At 39.0% G+C, this 15,542-nt stretch overlaps 1 protein-coding gene across 1 annotated transcript in view; it reads right to left on the bottom strand.

Annotated features, from left to right (window-relative positions):
- Window positions 1-231: 231 nt before the first annotated feature.
- The window catches only part of LOC109217357 (HEAT repeat-containing protein 5B), a 48,299-nt gene continuing 32,988 nt past the window's right edge, over window positions 232-15,542 (bottom strand). The window contains exons 31-48 of the mRNA XM_019381597.1: window positions 14,325-14,418; window positions 13,703-13,926; window positions 12,406-12,550; window positions 12,240-12,308; window positions 11,183-11,236; window positions 10,940-11,026; window positions 10,731-10,859; window positions 10,423-10,626; window positions 9,839-10,294; window positions 6,648-6,713; window positions 6,162-6,259; window positions 5,981-6,071; window positions 5,715-5,850; window positions 2,700-3,010; window positions 2,496-2,630; window positions 2,201-2,359; window positions 2,002-2,127; window positions 232-1,432 (exon numbers count right to left, since the gene is read on the bottom strand). Of these exons, the coding sequence (XP_019237142.1) occupies window positions 413-1,432; window positions 2,002-2,127; window positions 2,201-2,359; window positions 2,496-2,630; window positions 2,700-3,010; window positions 5,715-5,850; window positions 5,981-6,071; window positions 6,162-6,259; window positions 6,648-6,713; window positions 9,839-10,294; window positions 10,423-10,626; window positions 10,731-10,859; window positions 10,940-11,026; window positions 11,183-11,236; window positions 12,240-12,308; window positions 12,406-12,550; window positions 13,703-13,926; window positions 14,325-14,418 (3,604 nt within the window). The 3' untranslated portion in view covers window positions 232-412. The remainder of the gene's footprint in view (window positions 1,433-2,001; window positions 2,128-2,200; window positions 2,360-2,495; window positions 2,631-2,699; window positions 3,011-5,714; window positions 5,851-5,980; window positions 6,072-6,161; window positions 6,260-6,647; window positions 6,714-9,838; window positions 10,295-10,422; window positions 10,627-10,730; window positions 10,860-10,939; window positions 11,027-11,182; window positions 11,237-12,239; window positions 12,309-12,405; window positions 12,551-13,702; window positions 13,927-14,324; window positions 14,419-15,542) is intronic.

Here is a 15,542-nt window from a genome sequence, read left to right as displayed (position 1 = left end):
ATGGCTATTTACTCATTTTATGGTTCAAGGGCTTATTTGAGTCTAAAGTTATACAAGAGATTTGGTGATATTATGATGATAAATTAAAAAGTTACCGCAAATATGCTCGAGATAATTTACTTGTGTTATCACAACCTACGTTCAAAACATGGCTATATCAAACGAGTGTATGCCCTGCGGCTCTAAGCTTAAGCTGCATCTCTATCTATATTTAGCAAAATCATTACCTCATGAAAGAACCTTAACCTCACGCATTACAAAAACAGAACTTCAAACTTCAATAGAACTTGCCAAACACGTCAAAAAATAATACTGACAATACATAAACCTATTACAGTGACCTTTCCTAATTTTGGTGTCCCTGTATTTTAACTTCAATATACAGACTTATGGAGGCAATAGGATGTGCTAATCATTTTTCGTCAAGGCTGACTTGTGTTTTACCTTCTACATTTTTAGGAGATTGCTCAGACAAATCAATATTACAAGGTTGGTCTTTGTTTTCTGCTTTCGTCTCCTCATGGTGATCCTTGACTGTGGTTATGTCCTTCACATCCTTCTCCTTGTGGTGATCATTACGTGTAGTTTGTTCTTTTATGTCCTCCTCATGACGATCATCAAGTGGCATGCTACACTCCTTTTCCATTTCAGCAGGATGAAGACCAGGCAAAGCACCTTCATTTGTTTCACTAGATCCCGCTGTAGTTCTCTGATGATCCTCAAAAGAGGAATCGTGTGCTTTTACAACTTCAGCATGTTCCCCGAGCTCAGAAGACAAATTGCTAACTGTTCTCTTTTGGCCCTCCAGGTTTTCACATGGTTCAGAGCAGTCTCCTACCTCAGACTGATGTTCAGGCAAGAGCACATCATCGTGGCTTAATGCTGTTATATCCTTCTCCATGTGCTGAGTATCAGATAACACCCCGTCATGGAAGCCATCTTCGGAACCAGTAAGCTCCTGTGTCTGGTTGTTGCTATCGGCATCGACTGACAGAATGTTATTGACACTAGCAATTTGCTCTTCAGCTGTCATTTCTTCTATCTCATTCTGAGGTATAGAGATAGAGTTTCCCTTAAGACCACCATCTGAAATTGTAACAGTAGTTTCTTCTACCTCATTCTGAGGTACAGAAATAGAGTCTCCCCCGAGACCACCATCTGAATTTGTGCTCTCAATTGAGTGAGAATCCTGAAAGTCGGTTTTAGTTGGGCCGTCTTCATTAGTAGAAGGAAAAGACTGAAAAGTATCCCAATCATCGTCTTCCTCTTCCTCAGACTTGTCCTCAACCTCTTCTCTACAAGCAGCTGAAACAGTATTTTCCTCTTCTCTACTTTCCTCTATTTTTGCAGGCAACTTGATACTTAAAGATGGTCCTGTGGAATTGACTTGTATTTGGTTCTGGTCTTGCATCACAGAAGCACGTATTACATCCTGTAAGCATAAAATTCAATAGACTGAGAATCTCTTTTTGGTTTCTGTTAACCAAACTCTTACTGATGCTAAACCACTTAACACACGCCCTTCGGAACCATAGTTAAATGCCAGACTTCTAAAATTAGATAGCAGAAAAGCTCTCAGCTCAAACTATTAATACCTGATTTCCTAGGTAGCCAAAATCTCAAAAGAAGGGAAAGGGCTGCATTACTACATAAGCACTTCTTTGTGACAATCTATGGGCCACACATCCGTTTTGAAACATCATAAATTGTTTGACGCACTTTCAGATATAACTGAATTCTTTCTAAATTTCAAAAATTTCAAGTTCCAAATGTATTTGACACAACCAATTTAAACCATGATGGGAGGATTTGTCCACAAAAAACATTTGAAATATGATAACATTTAATTGAGGAGATGTATCCGTTATGTAGTAACACTACCAAAAAAGAAGAGATCTTGCAAAAGAATAGCAAATAAAAAGGTTAATACCACTAAAACATAAGAATTAGAGCGCATCAAGAAAGAGTGCGTATTTCTCCTATTTCTAACAAAGGTATCACCTGCAGTTGTTGTCTTCTTGTCATGGGCATTGTCAGTAAGACCTCCTTAATATAAGCAGATGAGCCAGGGAGTTGAGCCAGTTGTGCAACCAATTTTATAGCTGTGATCTTCAAATCACGTGCTTCCTACAATGTAAACAAGACCAATCAGACTGTGAAGGCAGATGAAGCAAAACATAAGCTTCATATATGATAGAACCTGAGAAGAATTCTCTGATGTTGTAAAAAGGAGAACAGCTTCCAAAAACAGATTCATTAGGCATTTCTGACACTCATTAGTTCTTGAGAGTGTCTGAAGAAGCATCAAAATTTTCAAACACTCCCCAGCAATTGCCACCACTTCCCTGTTCATAGGTGTCTGCCATCAAGAGAAAAGCATCAGGTTCTGTAACAGTGTGAAATTCAAGTTACCGGCTCCCCCCAGCCCATGGCGCCAACAACAAGAATGGAACTCGTACAAGTGGGAAATAAGAAAAATTGAACACTTTGGCTACCTTAAGAAGTTTCTGGATTACAGATCCAAGGTCTTCAACAAGTTCCCCAACAAAGAACACGAGGAATGAGTTAAACTCTGAATTGGTTTTTCTTGTTAGCATGCCTTTCAATATTTGCAACCCAATTGCTTGGACCTGCAGTTGTGAAAATTTATGTTTGCTAACCAGTTAACAAAATCATCATTTGCAATAAAAACTGCTTACTTGAATGTCAGAATCAGTAAGAGCACTCCTGAAGCAGCGAGTTGCATGACATATCATGGCATATAATATTGGTTTACATCCTTCGTTTTCTTTGAGAAGTTGAATATCAAATGCTAGCTTAGTAAATGTAGTAGTCTGTTCAAGAGAGAGAGCAAGCTTCAGCAGCAGCAGTTTATGTAAGTTGGAGCTCTTATTCTCAAGCTGATGAATTCCTTTAGTGCAGTTCTCAGCAAAAATAACACTCGCAGTCAGACAAGTTCTTGCTATTGTTGTCAAGTGCCCAATGCTATCATTTCCAAGTTCAGAGATATCTGTAGTTAGAGAAAATAACCATCAGTCACGTAAAATAAATATGTTACTGCGGACAATTTTAAGATTGGAAATTAATAAATGGACAAACTGCACTTTCTCTAGATTATGGAATTGAACCTGGAGCTCACCATCTGGATCAAGAATACTTTTTTCTTCATATTTCCAAGGATCACTTGCCCCAACTTGGTTGGGGCTGAAATGTAGATGTTGTTTTCAAGAATCACTATTTGGGTCCAAAATACAAAATACTTCATTTCTTGTGTTTAAAGAATCAAATAGTGTGAAGGATGATTGATAAATATAGTACAAAAGTTTGTTCAATGGAAGTGGAAACCAAAAGATAAGTATGACCAAGGCCCAAATAAGAAAGCTTGCAAGCTATATTGTGCGGACTCTTTAAAATCCCTGCTGCAGGTGTGGGATCCACACCAGATTTGGTCAATTTGTGTGCTTTGACTACACATCTATGACCGAGAAGTATAGATTGATTGGATACTAAGTTTGATTTTTGAAGGATGATTGATAATTATAGTACAAAAGTTTGTTTCCTGGAAGTGGAAACCAAAAGGGAAGTATGACCAAGGCCCAAATAAGAGAGCTTGCAAGCTATGTTGTGCGGACTCTTCAAAATCCCTGCCGCAGGTGTGGGATCCACACCAGACTTGATCAACTTGTGTGCTTTGACTACATCTATGACCGAGAAGTATAGATTGATTGGGTATTTGGTTTGACTTTTGGATATATTATATGAGAATGCTTTACTATTACATGAGAATATCTTAGAAATAAAATATTGGGCGTTTATAAAGAAATAAATTTTATTAGCTTTAGTTCAATAACTTAAAGGTAAGTTATATATAGCGGTGGTTAGACTGGCCATGTTGTATGGGGCCGAGTGTTGCCATCAAGAATTCACATATCCAGAATATGAAAGTAGCAGAAATGAGGATGTTGAGATGGATATGCAGGCACACTAGGCTGGATAAGACTAGGAATGAAGATATTCGGGAGAAGGTGGGCGTGGCCCCCATGGACGACAAGATGCAAGAAGCGAGGCTTAGATAGTTCGGGCACGTGGGGAGGAGAAGTTTAGATGCCCCGGTTAGGAGGTGTGAGCGGTTGACTTTGGTAGGTACGAGAAGAGGTAGAGGGCGGCCTAGGAAGAATTGGGGCGAGGTAGTTAGGTAGGACATGGCGCGACTTCGGATTTCCGAGGACATAGCTCTTGATAGGAAGGTGTGGAGGTCGAGCATTAGGGTTGAAGGTTAGGGGGTAGTCGAGCATCTTCCTACTTTGTACCGGGGGTGGGGCTAGCTGATAGTATTTTGTCTTGGACTGCTAGTGGCTTATGTTGTGTTCACACTATTTTTCCGTTCTTTATAGTACTGTGTCACTATTACTGGTTATTGTTATTGCTTTTCCATCTATTTTCTATCTCTTACGATGCTGATATTTTCTTTCTGATTTCTGTTGCTGGTACGGATGTATTGTGTCTTTTCGTCTTCTTGAGCCGAGGGTCTTTCGGAAATAGCCTCTCTAACTCCTCCGGGGTAGGGGTAAGGTTTGCGTACACTCTACCCCCAGACCCCACTTGTGGGATTTTATTGGGATGTTGTTGTTAGTTCAATAACTTTATCGGATACCCACATCCGACACCGAGCAACATAGCTTGCAGGTCTCAGTGGAACTTTGATAATAGTATCTCTTCCCTTAGAATATACACAACATATTCTCAGACATACTCTCTTTTATGCATGGTGTTGACACACTCTACAAATACATGCAAGGCAATGCACGAAAACAGTTGCAAAACTTTATCCTCCTAACTCTTGTGATTAAAGGGTTCTTCAGAAATCAATGGAAACCCATACAATTCCCCTAGAATGTTAGAACGTCAAGTTTTAAATGCATTGCAACCATGCCTCTTAATACTTCAGGTCAAGGTTTGTCAGATTCTTTCAGAAAAACCATAAATATTTTCCACAAAAGGAAATACAAGCTCACATCTAACTAAGTGAACTCTCTGAACACAAAGTTCTTCATATTACTTGCCACATCCATAGAAATGTTTAACTTTAGAATAATTTGCAGTCAGATTTCGAAAGACAAGCAGGAACAGAAAACACAATGGAAGCAAAGGATCTATATAGACAACACCAACTAATTGAGATTCAAAATTAGTTGTTACACTTACATTAAGTCCGGTAATTGTCAAGAATAATTATTCTCTTAGAGACGTAAAAGCAAAGGACATATATGGACAGCACCAACTAATTGAGATTAAAAGGTAGTTGTGTTACACTTACATTAAGTCCGTTATTTTTCAAGAATCTATTATACTCTACAGCCATATATCTTTCTGTAGGGGTAAGTGCGAGATTTGAAAAACCTCTAGTTTCGAGAACCCCTAATTTGCATTAACAGACAAATTGGATTGAAATGAACCCGAATAGAGTGAAATGGATATAGAGGATTTGTGTAGCCGACGCCCGCTAATTTGGGATCATGAAATACTTGAGTGATTTTTACATGCGCAAATGAAATATAGACATGAAATAAACCGACTCCATACATTGGGGAATGAGTCAAATATGATTACTAGACTGAACAAGATTCTAAAGAAATCCAAGCTCAAAAGCTTTCTTTTACAGCCTAATAATCTAATGAACAAGGACTTGAATACTCATTATGAGAATTGCTTACCAGTAACATATGATTTCATCAAAGAAGTTAGACACCGGACAAAATCATGAATTCTTGAGAGAGAAAATTCAGTTGAAGCCCTTTGAATGCACTTATAACCAACCAAAAGAAAAGGCAAAATTGATTTCAAACCCATCTGCATGAAAACCGTAAAAAAAGAATTGATCAATTCTCGACAGATGAAATTGGGATGCAATGGAAGCAGCAGAATCATTAAAATATTAACTAGAGACTAAAAGGAACTGTCTGTAAGACATGAAACCCACCTTTGGCTCATAACGTTTTAAAAGTGTCGGTGCTGTGGTAAGTAAGAGAGAAACAATATCATCCTGACTTGAATGGTATTGAGAAGTTGCACTGACAAAGACAAAGCAAGTTAGTTCAAAATTACTTTTTGTTACTGTTTCATGGATATAGTAATTTGACTTCACTGAAAAGAAGTGGTACCTTGTGAAGGATTTAAAAAGAAGCGCCAAATAAAGTTCTGATACTAAATACACAAAACTTTCCGTCTTCAGGAAATCCGTGGGGCAGTTCTGCACTATCTACCAAACCAACGAAAAAGAAACAAGAAGTTCAAAGACAGATCTTTATGGGGCTGTTATGCACATATAGATTAGCAATTCAAATATGTGCCTGCATAACTATAAGAAAATACATTCAAATTAAGCCATAAAAACTTACCAGTATCAAGTCCTTTAGGTCATACAAAGATATTATTTGACAATAAACGGACGTGCATAAAAGGAAAATCATAAATAATGCAAAGTTTACAACAACATATATAGGACCAAGGTTCATATCAATTTCACTTAAGATTGGTAAGCCATGCTGAATTTCAATGTAAAGAAGGACCTCGACGTGTAATAAGGACCCTTCATTAGCTACATCCTGAAAGTAATAGCACGATCATGACATGAAATGGGATGTCACCTGTGATAAAATAGAGATTGCAAGACTGTCCCATGTATCTTCAACAAAAATGGAGAAAAAGCAAACCTGCATCCATTTCAATTATGACTTTGATTAGACTTCACTAGAGGCACGTCAAATGAGAATATCTAACTGAAAACTTACTGCACCTTCTCGTAAAAAATGCATTGAAATAAGACAAGAAAAAAGAAATGAAGGACATTGAAATCCTAGAAGAAACCTCCTGGGCAACTAGTGTACAACAACAACAATAACAAACCCAGTGTAATCCCACAAGTGGAGTCTGGGGAGGGTAATGTGTACGCAAACCTTCCCCTACCTTGTGAGATAGAGAGGCTATTTCTGATAAACCCTCGGCTCAAGAAACAATGAAAAGGAAGCAACACACCATAGCAAAAAGATAACGGAAGCGAACGACAAAACGAGTAATAATAAAGATCTAAAAATAAGAAAATACAAGAATAGTACTAATACTACTGGTAAGACTAGGAGAAACTCTCGACTACCTGTCAACCTGCAACCCTAATACTCGGCCTTTACACCTTCCTATCAAGATTCATGTCCTATGTCCTACCTAATTACCTCTCCCCATTACTTGTTCAGCCTACCTCTACCCTTCCTCAGACCCCCATGGTCAAACTCTCACACCTCCTAACCGGAACATCTATTTCTCTCCTCTTCACATGCCCGTACCATCTCAACCTCGATTCCCACAACTTGTCCTCCACAGGTGTCACTCCCAACTTGTCCCTAAGAACTTCATTCATAATCTTATCTTTCCTGATATGCCCACACATCCATCTCAGCATCCTTATTTCTACTACTTTCATCTTCTGGACATGAGATTTCTTGATTGACCAACATTCATCCCCATACAACATGGTCCGTCTAACCACCACTCTGTATAACTTACCCTTAAGTCTTGGTGGCATATTCTTATCACAAAAAACACTAGAAGAGAGCCTCCATTTCATCCACCTCACTCCAATATGATGTGTAACATCCTCGTTAATCTCCTCGTTGCCTTGGATTCCAAACCTAAGATATTTGAAACTATCTCTCTTGGGGATGACTTGTGTATCAAGTTTCACTTCCACTTTGGCTTCATGTGTCCCATCACTGAACTTGCACTCCAAAGATTCTGTTTTCGTCCTACTCAACTTGAAACCTTCAGACTCCAGAGTCTTTCTCCAAACCTCCAGGTTAGTGTTAACCCCCGCCTTGCACTATGTCATCTCCTGGGCAACTGGTGTAGAAACCAAAAAGTTAATCCCTTAATTTCCTTGCTCCTTTTTCACTAAAAATATCAGTTAGCACCTTCCTGCACCCCTGCCTCTCAAAAACTACATCAGAAAAGGACTAGAAGAATGAAATGAAGGAGGATATTTGCATACTATAAAGCTTGACAAGCAACTAGGGTAGAAATCAGAAAAAGTTAATATGTTAAATACGTACTCCTTCCTTCCTAATAGTTTTAACAAAGAAGATTCACCAAAAGCGGGAAAAACTAACCAACTAGAAGCAGTGTTATCAAAGGCGAAAAGCGCAAAAAAGCTCTAAGGTCCGTTGGGGCTTTAAGTGCAAAGCGCAAATAAAGCGTGGGCTTTAATGAAAAAAGGCGCAACGGGAGGCGAAGCGCTCAACATGTTTTGAGCCTCGCTTCAGGGCTTAAGCGCGCTTTAAGCGCGCCTTTGACAACACTGACTAGAAGCTTAAAAGTACATACGCTTATTTTCCTTCCTGATATGTCAACTCAAAAACCAAGCTAGTTTAACTGAACTATCAGTGTCAACGCAGTAAATAGCCCTCTTGAAAGCCGAGTCCTATGAACCTGGAAAGAAGGGACTCGATCTCGGCAAAGATACAGTGTCCTCAACCTCTAACGTCGTATTTGAGACATTACCAAGAGAACCTTTGGGCTTTCTGGACAAAGTTATGACATGCTCAAATACAATAATCAACAGTAATGCATACTTTCTAGCTTCATAATGATGGGTAATAGGAACTCCAAATGAGAGTTCTGGTGGCTCCATTTTCTTTTCTTTTTTTGTTTTGAACAGGTAAGCTCTGGTGGTTCTGTTGAGTTGTCCCACATCGGTGGGATTTGAGGTCATTGGTCTCCTTATATCGTCTTGGACAATCCTCACCTCATAAACTAGCTTTTGGGGTTGAGTTAGGCTCAAGGTCCTCATGGTATCAGAGCCAGGCCCATCCGAATTATTGTTACCTATGATGGACCACCATTTATGTTGTCCCAGCTGCAGTTTGCAGGCCTGGGCATGGGGTGGGGGGTGGGGGGAGGGTGTTGAGTTGTCCCACATCGATGGGATTTGAGGTCCTTGGTATTCTTATATGGTCTTTGGGCAATCCTCACCTCATAAGCTAGCTTTTGGGGTTGAGTTAGGCCCAAGGTCCTTCTATCAGGTTCCATAACCAAGCATGACTCTGCGATGGGCTTTAAACTGCGTTGAGTATCGTTTTTGATAAAGCCAGCGTTCAGTATCTTAAAGTGGTCTTTTCATCATGTCAGATGCCAAAGGATCAATAAAAGCAATTTGCAGAAAGCCAAATGTAAGAAAATTTCAAGATTCAATTGCAAAAGTTCACATTAATTTCATTAGAGAACTTTATATGGAAAATTTTGTTAGAGGCCTACGAGCAGAAGAAGAAAGAAAAAACATATATGGCATGCATGCCAAAAGCCATTTGTTTGATGATAATAAAGGTTAAAAATTGGAATGTAAAAAATGAAGAACCACAGCTGGATATTCTCCAAAGAAGAAACCAATTTTTCAGTGACAATATTTACAATCTATGTGAGGTTCTGCATAGCTGATTACCTATATGATATGTCTGGAGAACCTTAAAATGCACACCCAAGAAAAGAAGAAAGGGTTACTGAAACTTGAATTTTTATAGAATCAAAATAGAAATGATTTTCGAATTTGATCATTTCTTAGATTCTGTTGAATTGTATCGACTCCATTATCGATTTTAAAGCGAACAGTTACCTTATAAAACTTTTTCTTTTTACTTTAATTTAAGTTTAACTCATTAGATTCAGTAATATATTAATTCACATAATATCTTGAATGATGGAGAAGAAGAAAGATACCCATAATGCAAATACAGAACAGACAACCAAATTACTTTGGAGTGACTTAGCAGGAACAACAAGACATTGAAAGTACCTGCAGCAGTTCTTGACAGGAAACCATAGTGAGAAATCCTACGCTAAAAAATCTCTCCGCTGACAGGACTTGAAACACAGGCAACACAACTTCACACAACTTCAAAGAAGTCGACTTTACTTCTTCACCAACACCGCCACCACATAATATGGCATTGACAGAACCAATAGGTAGCCTAGATTGACCAAGAACCGAATCTTGCCCCTGAAATAGAAGAAGAAGAGCAAAGCCCCACAAAAATCGAAACTCTTCTGAACCTAACTCAACCATGCTGTACCCAGAAATTAAGTCCGTAATAGATTGATTTTCAGTTTCTGAGGATCGCTCTATATATGTGTTCAAAGGAACCGCATCCAATGCCACGGCTTGCAGGATCAGGGGCCAAGCTTCTTCCAGACATGCTAGCAATTTAGTTGAAACTAGTGTTGACTGAATTCCATCAAGAAATGGTTTCCACTGCATGTAGTGCATATTGGAACATGGAAAAAATTGCCAGAATTAGCAGAGAGAGTGCAACAACTACTTAGAAGTGAAAGAAGCTATAGCTATTAAAGAGAGAAACATGTATCAAACTATGAGCTCACATTTTCTTTAGGAAATGACTGAGTCCTGATATAACTGTAGTCCTTCAGAAGACAGAGCCAGTAAATTCCAAGAATTTTTGAACTCTCAGAGAAAAGAGGCAATAAAGCTAAATATTCATCAGAAATCTCCTTCTGTTGATTTTTCAAGAACGCAAAGGTGTAACATTTCAGAGATGCATGTGCTGTAAGGAGTCTCACTTTGATCTGGAAAGACAACATTGAGAAATAGCTTAGATAGGAGAAAAAAGTGTAAGGAAATATGCCTATCCTAATTTTTCTTTAAATAATCTGGACAGGAAGCAACCAACCTTGCATGAGACCCATTCTGCAAAGGACGGATAGTAAAGGTCATTGAATTCATTTAGAGGCCGTGAAATTAATGAAAATATCCGTTTTACGGCAAGTTGATCCCGACTAACGATTTTACATGTCAATATCTGCAATTTACACATGTGATTCCGTTTAAAGCTTACAGCAATCAATTTACACTACTAGATGCATGGCAGCATTCTATAACCTTTGTGGCCAGCTGCAAGCCTACTTCCAATAGGACAGGGCCAGAGGATGAGTCCAGTGCAGTTCGAACTGCAGACACCAATTGGGCCTGAATAGAAGTAACATAACTAGCTTAGTTGAGCTAATATCAGTAAGGATTTTGCATCAAATTTGGATTATGCCTTCAAACTGGATTATTTAAGACATTTAGGAAGTATACAAGCTGCTTAATAGAATAAACTGAAAGAATGATCCAAGGACTTACCTGATACTGTTCCAGTAGAAGGTGTCCAGGAAGCTCAGGGTCCAATGTTCCAAACTGAAATTTATAGTAATAGCATTGACAACACATGATAAGCATGAGAAACTACAAATGAAACTTAACAAAGACAATGTAAGAAAGGACATAATAATCTTGACGTCATTTATATGTGGGACTAAAATGAGCAGCAATAACCAAAGATGTAAAAATTTGCAAAGAATCGATGTGCAAAGAATAATAAGCATTAGTCCTTTCGCATAACGGCATGTACAGAAGAATAGTTCACTCTGTGGTTTTAAACATTCTCACAACGGCAAATGCATACTCTTAGTTATTTAGGTTGATGACATTGTTATAACAGGTGATTATCATGAATGCATTATTCCTCTAAAGCAGCATTTCCTTAAACAAAAGATAAAATACTTCCTAGCCTCCTGCACTGTGGTGACACAATGTAGCAGTGGACTTTTCATTTCACAAAGACATACGGGAAGAACCCGGCATATTGAATTGAAAATCCGTTCCAATTGACCCGAATGTTTGAGACTGTCTCCTGGAAAGGGGGAGCCTTCGAAGGAGCAAGGTCATTATCGGAGACTGGTTGGCAAGCTCAATAACCTTATGATCACACGACCAAACATTTCATTTGATGTCAGTGTGGTTAGTATCTCCAAGCTCCGTGCGACAGTCATTGAATGCAGTAGTTTACATACTAAGTTTTATGAAAGGTTCACTAGGATAAGGTCTATTGTACGAGGATAGAGGTCATGCAGACTGAGCGAGATCCCCTTTAGACAATTATGGCCCACTTCAGTGTATTATGTCTAACAAGAGGAAAGCTAATATCTTGAAATAGTAAAAATCAAGGTGTAGTAGCTAAATCAAATGCAAAGGTTGACGAACTGCACCTTGATTGCAGTCTAATATCTAATATGGACTTACAAATAATCAAATTAGACGTCAAAGTATAGGCTGATGTCTAAAAGATAATGGTATACCATTTGAATGACCATAAGTGATTAAGTCAAATCGAATAGTTGAATAAACATTGAAGCAGTACCTTGTCAATAATAGTACTCAGTAGGGTCACACCAACTGGTCGCATGTTTTCAAACTGAATTGTGCTGATCTGTAAGAAGTTATGAGAGAGAATTAATTTATTTCGCACACTAAAGCTGATTTTAATAGCGTTAGTGCAACAAGGTGTTGATTTCGAATTTTAGCACCTGATAAGCAAGTGAAACGAGTTCTTGCAATTGAAGAACCAGCCAGTCTCCAGAAGATGGTCCACTGGCAGGCTGCTTTCTTGCCAACGCTACATCAAAATGGGCTGGATTCTTTCCAACTGCTGCAGGAAGATGACTCAAACACCTAAAAGCCAGAGAAAATTATTCAGATGGATACGTTATATCAGAGACTAACACAGTGGAATTTTTTTATATAACAAGCAGAACCATTTTCTTGACAAGACAAAGCAATTTGGAGAAAAGATATGCACTAATAGATGGGAAAAGATTCTCACAGTGAAAGATAATAAAATGAGAAGCAACGAGAAAGAGAAGAATGAGTTGGGACAGCTCATAAAATGGAATTATGAGGGGATTCTGTTTTCATCGTAATTTGGAGAACAGATAAGCTTATGAATCAGGAGCACATGGGATGCAATCGCATTAGCACTACCAATCCTAGATCTTCATACCCTCATGAGTGAATGACCAGAAACAGTTCCGAAATGCTATTTCGATGAATACTTATTTGGACTGAGCACAAGATTACACCCATATTACTTTGCTACAAGCTTTCCAAGTGACCTTATCAAGAAAAGCTTTCCAAGCCAAGTTTACTGGATTAGTTAACTGCATTAGGGTTGTTGACCTTTAGCCTCAATTCAGTTGCAGCATAATGTATTCCTAATTGTTGACCTTTAGCCTCAATTCAGTTGCAGCATAATGTATTCCTCTGTGTGCATCTTTTTTGGAAGAATAGTATAGTTATACATCCATCTAGACGAGAATACAAAGGCCTAAGATAATAACAAGGTACAGCCAAATAACATTTAAAATTTGTGTAATCTTAACAAAGGTACAACAAATTTCATTACAGAGAACACATACAGGTGCGCACAGAGTGTAAAGACTTAATACTATCCAAATAGCATTTAATAGTGTGAAGTAATGTTGGACACCACAATTGTAGAAGATAGATGCCTGCCATATTCCTTTTGTTTCATTATCTTTGCTTCTTTGGCATTAATGATTTGCTGTCGCTGTTTATGACATTTCATTATCCTTACATAATTGTTTTATAATTGACCATAAAAACTCCGTTGGCTGATTATACGAGTTTGAAGGGTGGGTTGTGGCTAAGAAGGAAGATCAAGATGATGTCAGAGAAAATGCTTACAAATGGCATACAACAGAGTAGCAGTGAGAGGAAATAAAGAGAGGAGCACAAAACCAAAGTCGGTTAGAGGGAGGAATAAGCTAACGTCATGATACACCGGGGAAACAATTGGCTACTCACTCTGCAGCAAAAACTCTTGTTCGATATCTGAGGTGCTTGTTCCTAGGAAGATAAGCAATGGGATGATTGCTTCTATAACCTTGAAAGGTTGGGTTTTGGGAGCTAGACACCATGTTCTCATCGTCATCTCCATAATTAAGTCCAGTTTCACCATCCAGACCACTTGAAGAATCATTCTGTGAACTGTCACTTCTGCTGATCACTCTTGAGGATGACGAAAGAATCTAAACACAATAAACAATTTCAGTGAAGCATTTTTCATCACCGGCATAAAACACTATAAAAATGAAGGAGGAAAACTGCATGCGCCATGTGACACAAGGCAAAAATACTAGACAGGCAAGGTAAGGATTGCCGAGAGCATAAATGCTAGACTCTGGGCTGTGAATTACATGCAGTCATGATAACTGGTTTAACTTGCTGCATAATCCTTGAATAAGATCATTAATATTTCACGGAGGAGTTTCGAAGAATCTTTTAATTCTGTTCAGTATAGTTTAATTAAAAATAAAGTAAGATATTTTCAATTCATGACTACACTCCTTCAATTTTCAGAATAGCTTATCCCGAAGATGTTGACCAGATTACAAAAATAAGTGGGCAATGTAGATGATAAAATTACCATGTTGCGGCAAATTGATAGCCATCGTGATGGCTGTGATGGACATGATGCATAAAGCAACCGCATAACTGTGGTCCGTGCTAAGCTGCCAATCCTGCAGAATTGGAAGAACTCTAAGTAAGGCACAAAAGTCAGTACACAAATTTGAAAGCATCCAATTACAGGTAGCGGGTAAAACATTAAGATAATTAAAGCAAAAGGAGATAGCAAAAGTAAAGCAAATATAAAGGTATTCGGGTAGATTAAAACAGAGCAATCGAACAGGCAAAGCTAGCAACAAAAAGGAAATGCAGCAAACACTTTCCATGGGGGTAAAGAAAGAAGATGCATGGCATTAAAAATTGAGTAGTATAATTCAACCAGCTATTCCCTTAGTCCGAGTATATGATACTATCAATACTTGGGAAGTCAATTATTTGTGTTTGACTACAATTTTCTCAAAAATTACATAAATATTTTAAATTTTTAAAATTGTGGTTTACATGGCTGCCTCTCGTATTCCGAACTTGACATTTCTTTTTTTGTGATAAGGTAGACATCAAGGTGACTGGTGGTGGAACGATGTAGTCCAAGGAAAAGTGGAGGCGAAGAAGGCAGCGTTTGCTAAGTTGGCAGGGAGCTCAAGCGAGGAAGAAAGGAGAGTCAACAGGGAGAGCTACAAGGTGGCGAGGAAGGAAGCGAAGCTGGCAGTCACGGAAGCAAAAAATGTGGCGTTTGGTCGCATGTACGAGGAATTGGGGGAAAAAGGCGGGGACAGGAAGTTATTCAGGTTGGCTAAAGTGAGGGAGAGGAAGGCGCGGGAACTAGACCAAATTAGGTGCATCAAGGACGAGGATGGTAGAGTTCTGATGGGGGAGTCTCAAGTCAAGCAGAGGTGGCAGGCGTACTTTCGAGACCTGCTTAACGAGGAGGGGGGTCGAGATGTAGAGCTAGAGGAGTTGGGGAATTCAGAGTGTCATAGAGACCTTGGGTACTGCAGGCGCATTAGGGTGGAGGAGGTCGTGGGGGCTATGCGTAGGATGAGTAGGGGTCGAGCGACCGGGCCAGACGAAATCCCGGTGGAGTTCTGGAAATGCATGGGTAGGTCAGGAGTAGAGTGGCTGTCCAGGTTGTTCAATGTGATCTTCAGGACTAAGAGGATGCCGGAGGAGTGGAGGTGGAGTACAGTGGTGCCCGTGTATAAGAACAAAGGGGATATCCAGTGTTGTAACAACTATA

This window comes from Nicotiana attenuata, unplaced genomic scaffold (assembly GCF_001879085.1).
Source record: "Nicotiana attenuata strain UT unplaced genomic scaffold, NIATTr2, whole genome shotgun sequence".
In the NCBI taxonomy this organism is placed as follows: domain Eukaryota; kingdom Viridiplantae; phylum Streptophyta; class Magnoliopsida; order Solanales; family Solanaceae; genus Nicotiana; species Nicotiana attenuata.
This window is presented reverse-complemented; position numbering and strand designations above follow the sequence as displayed.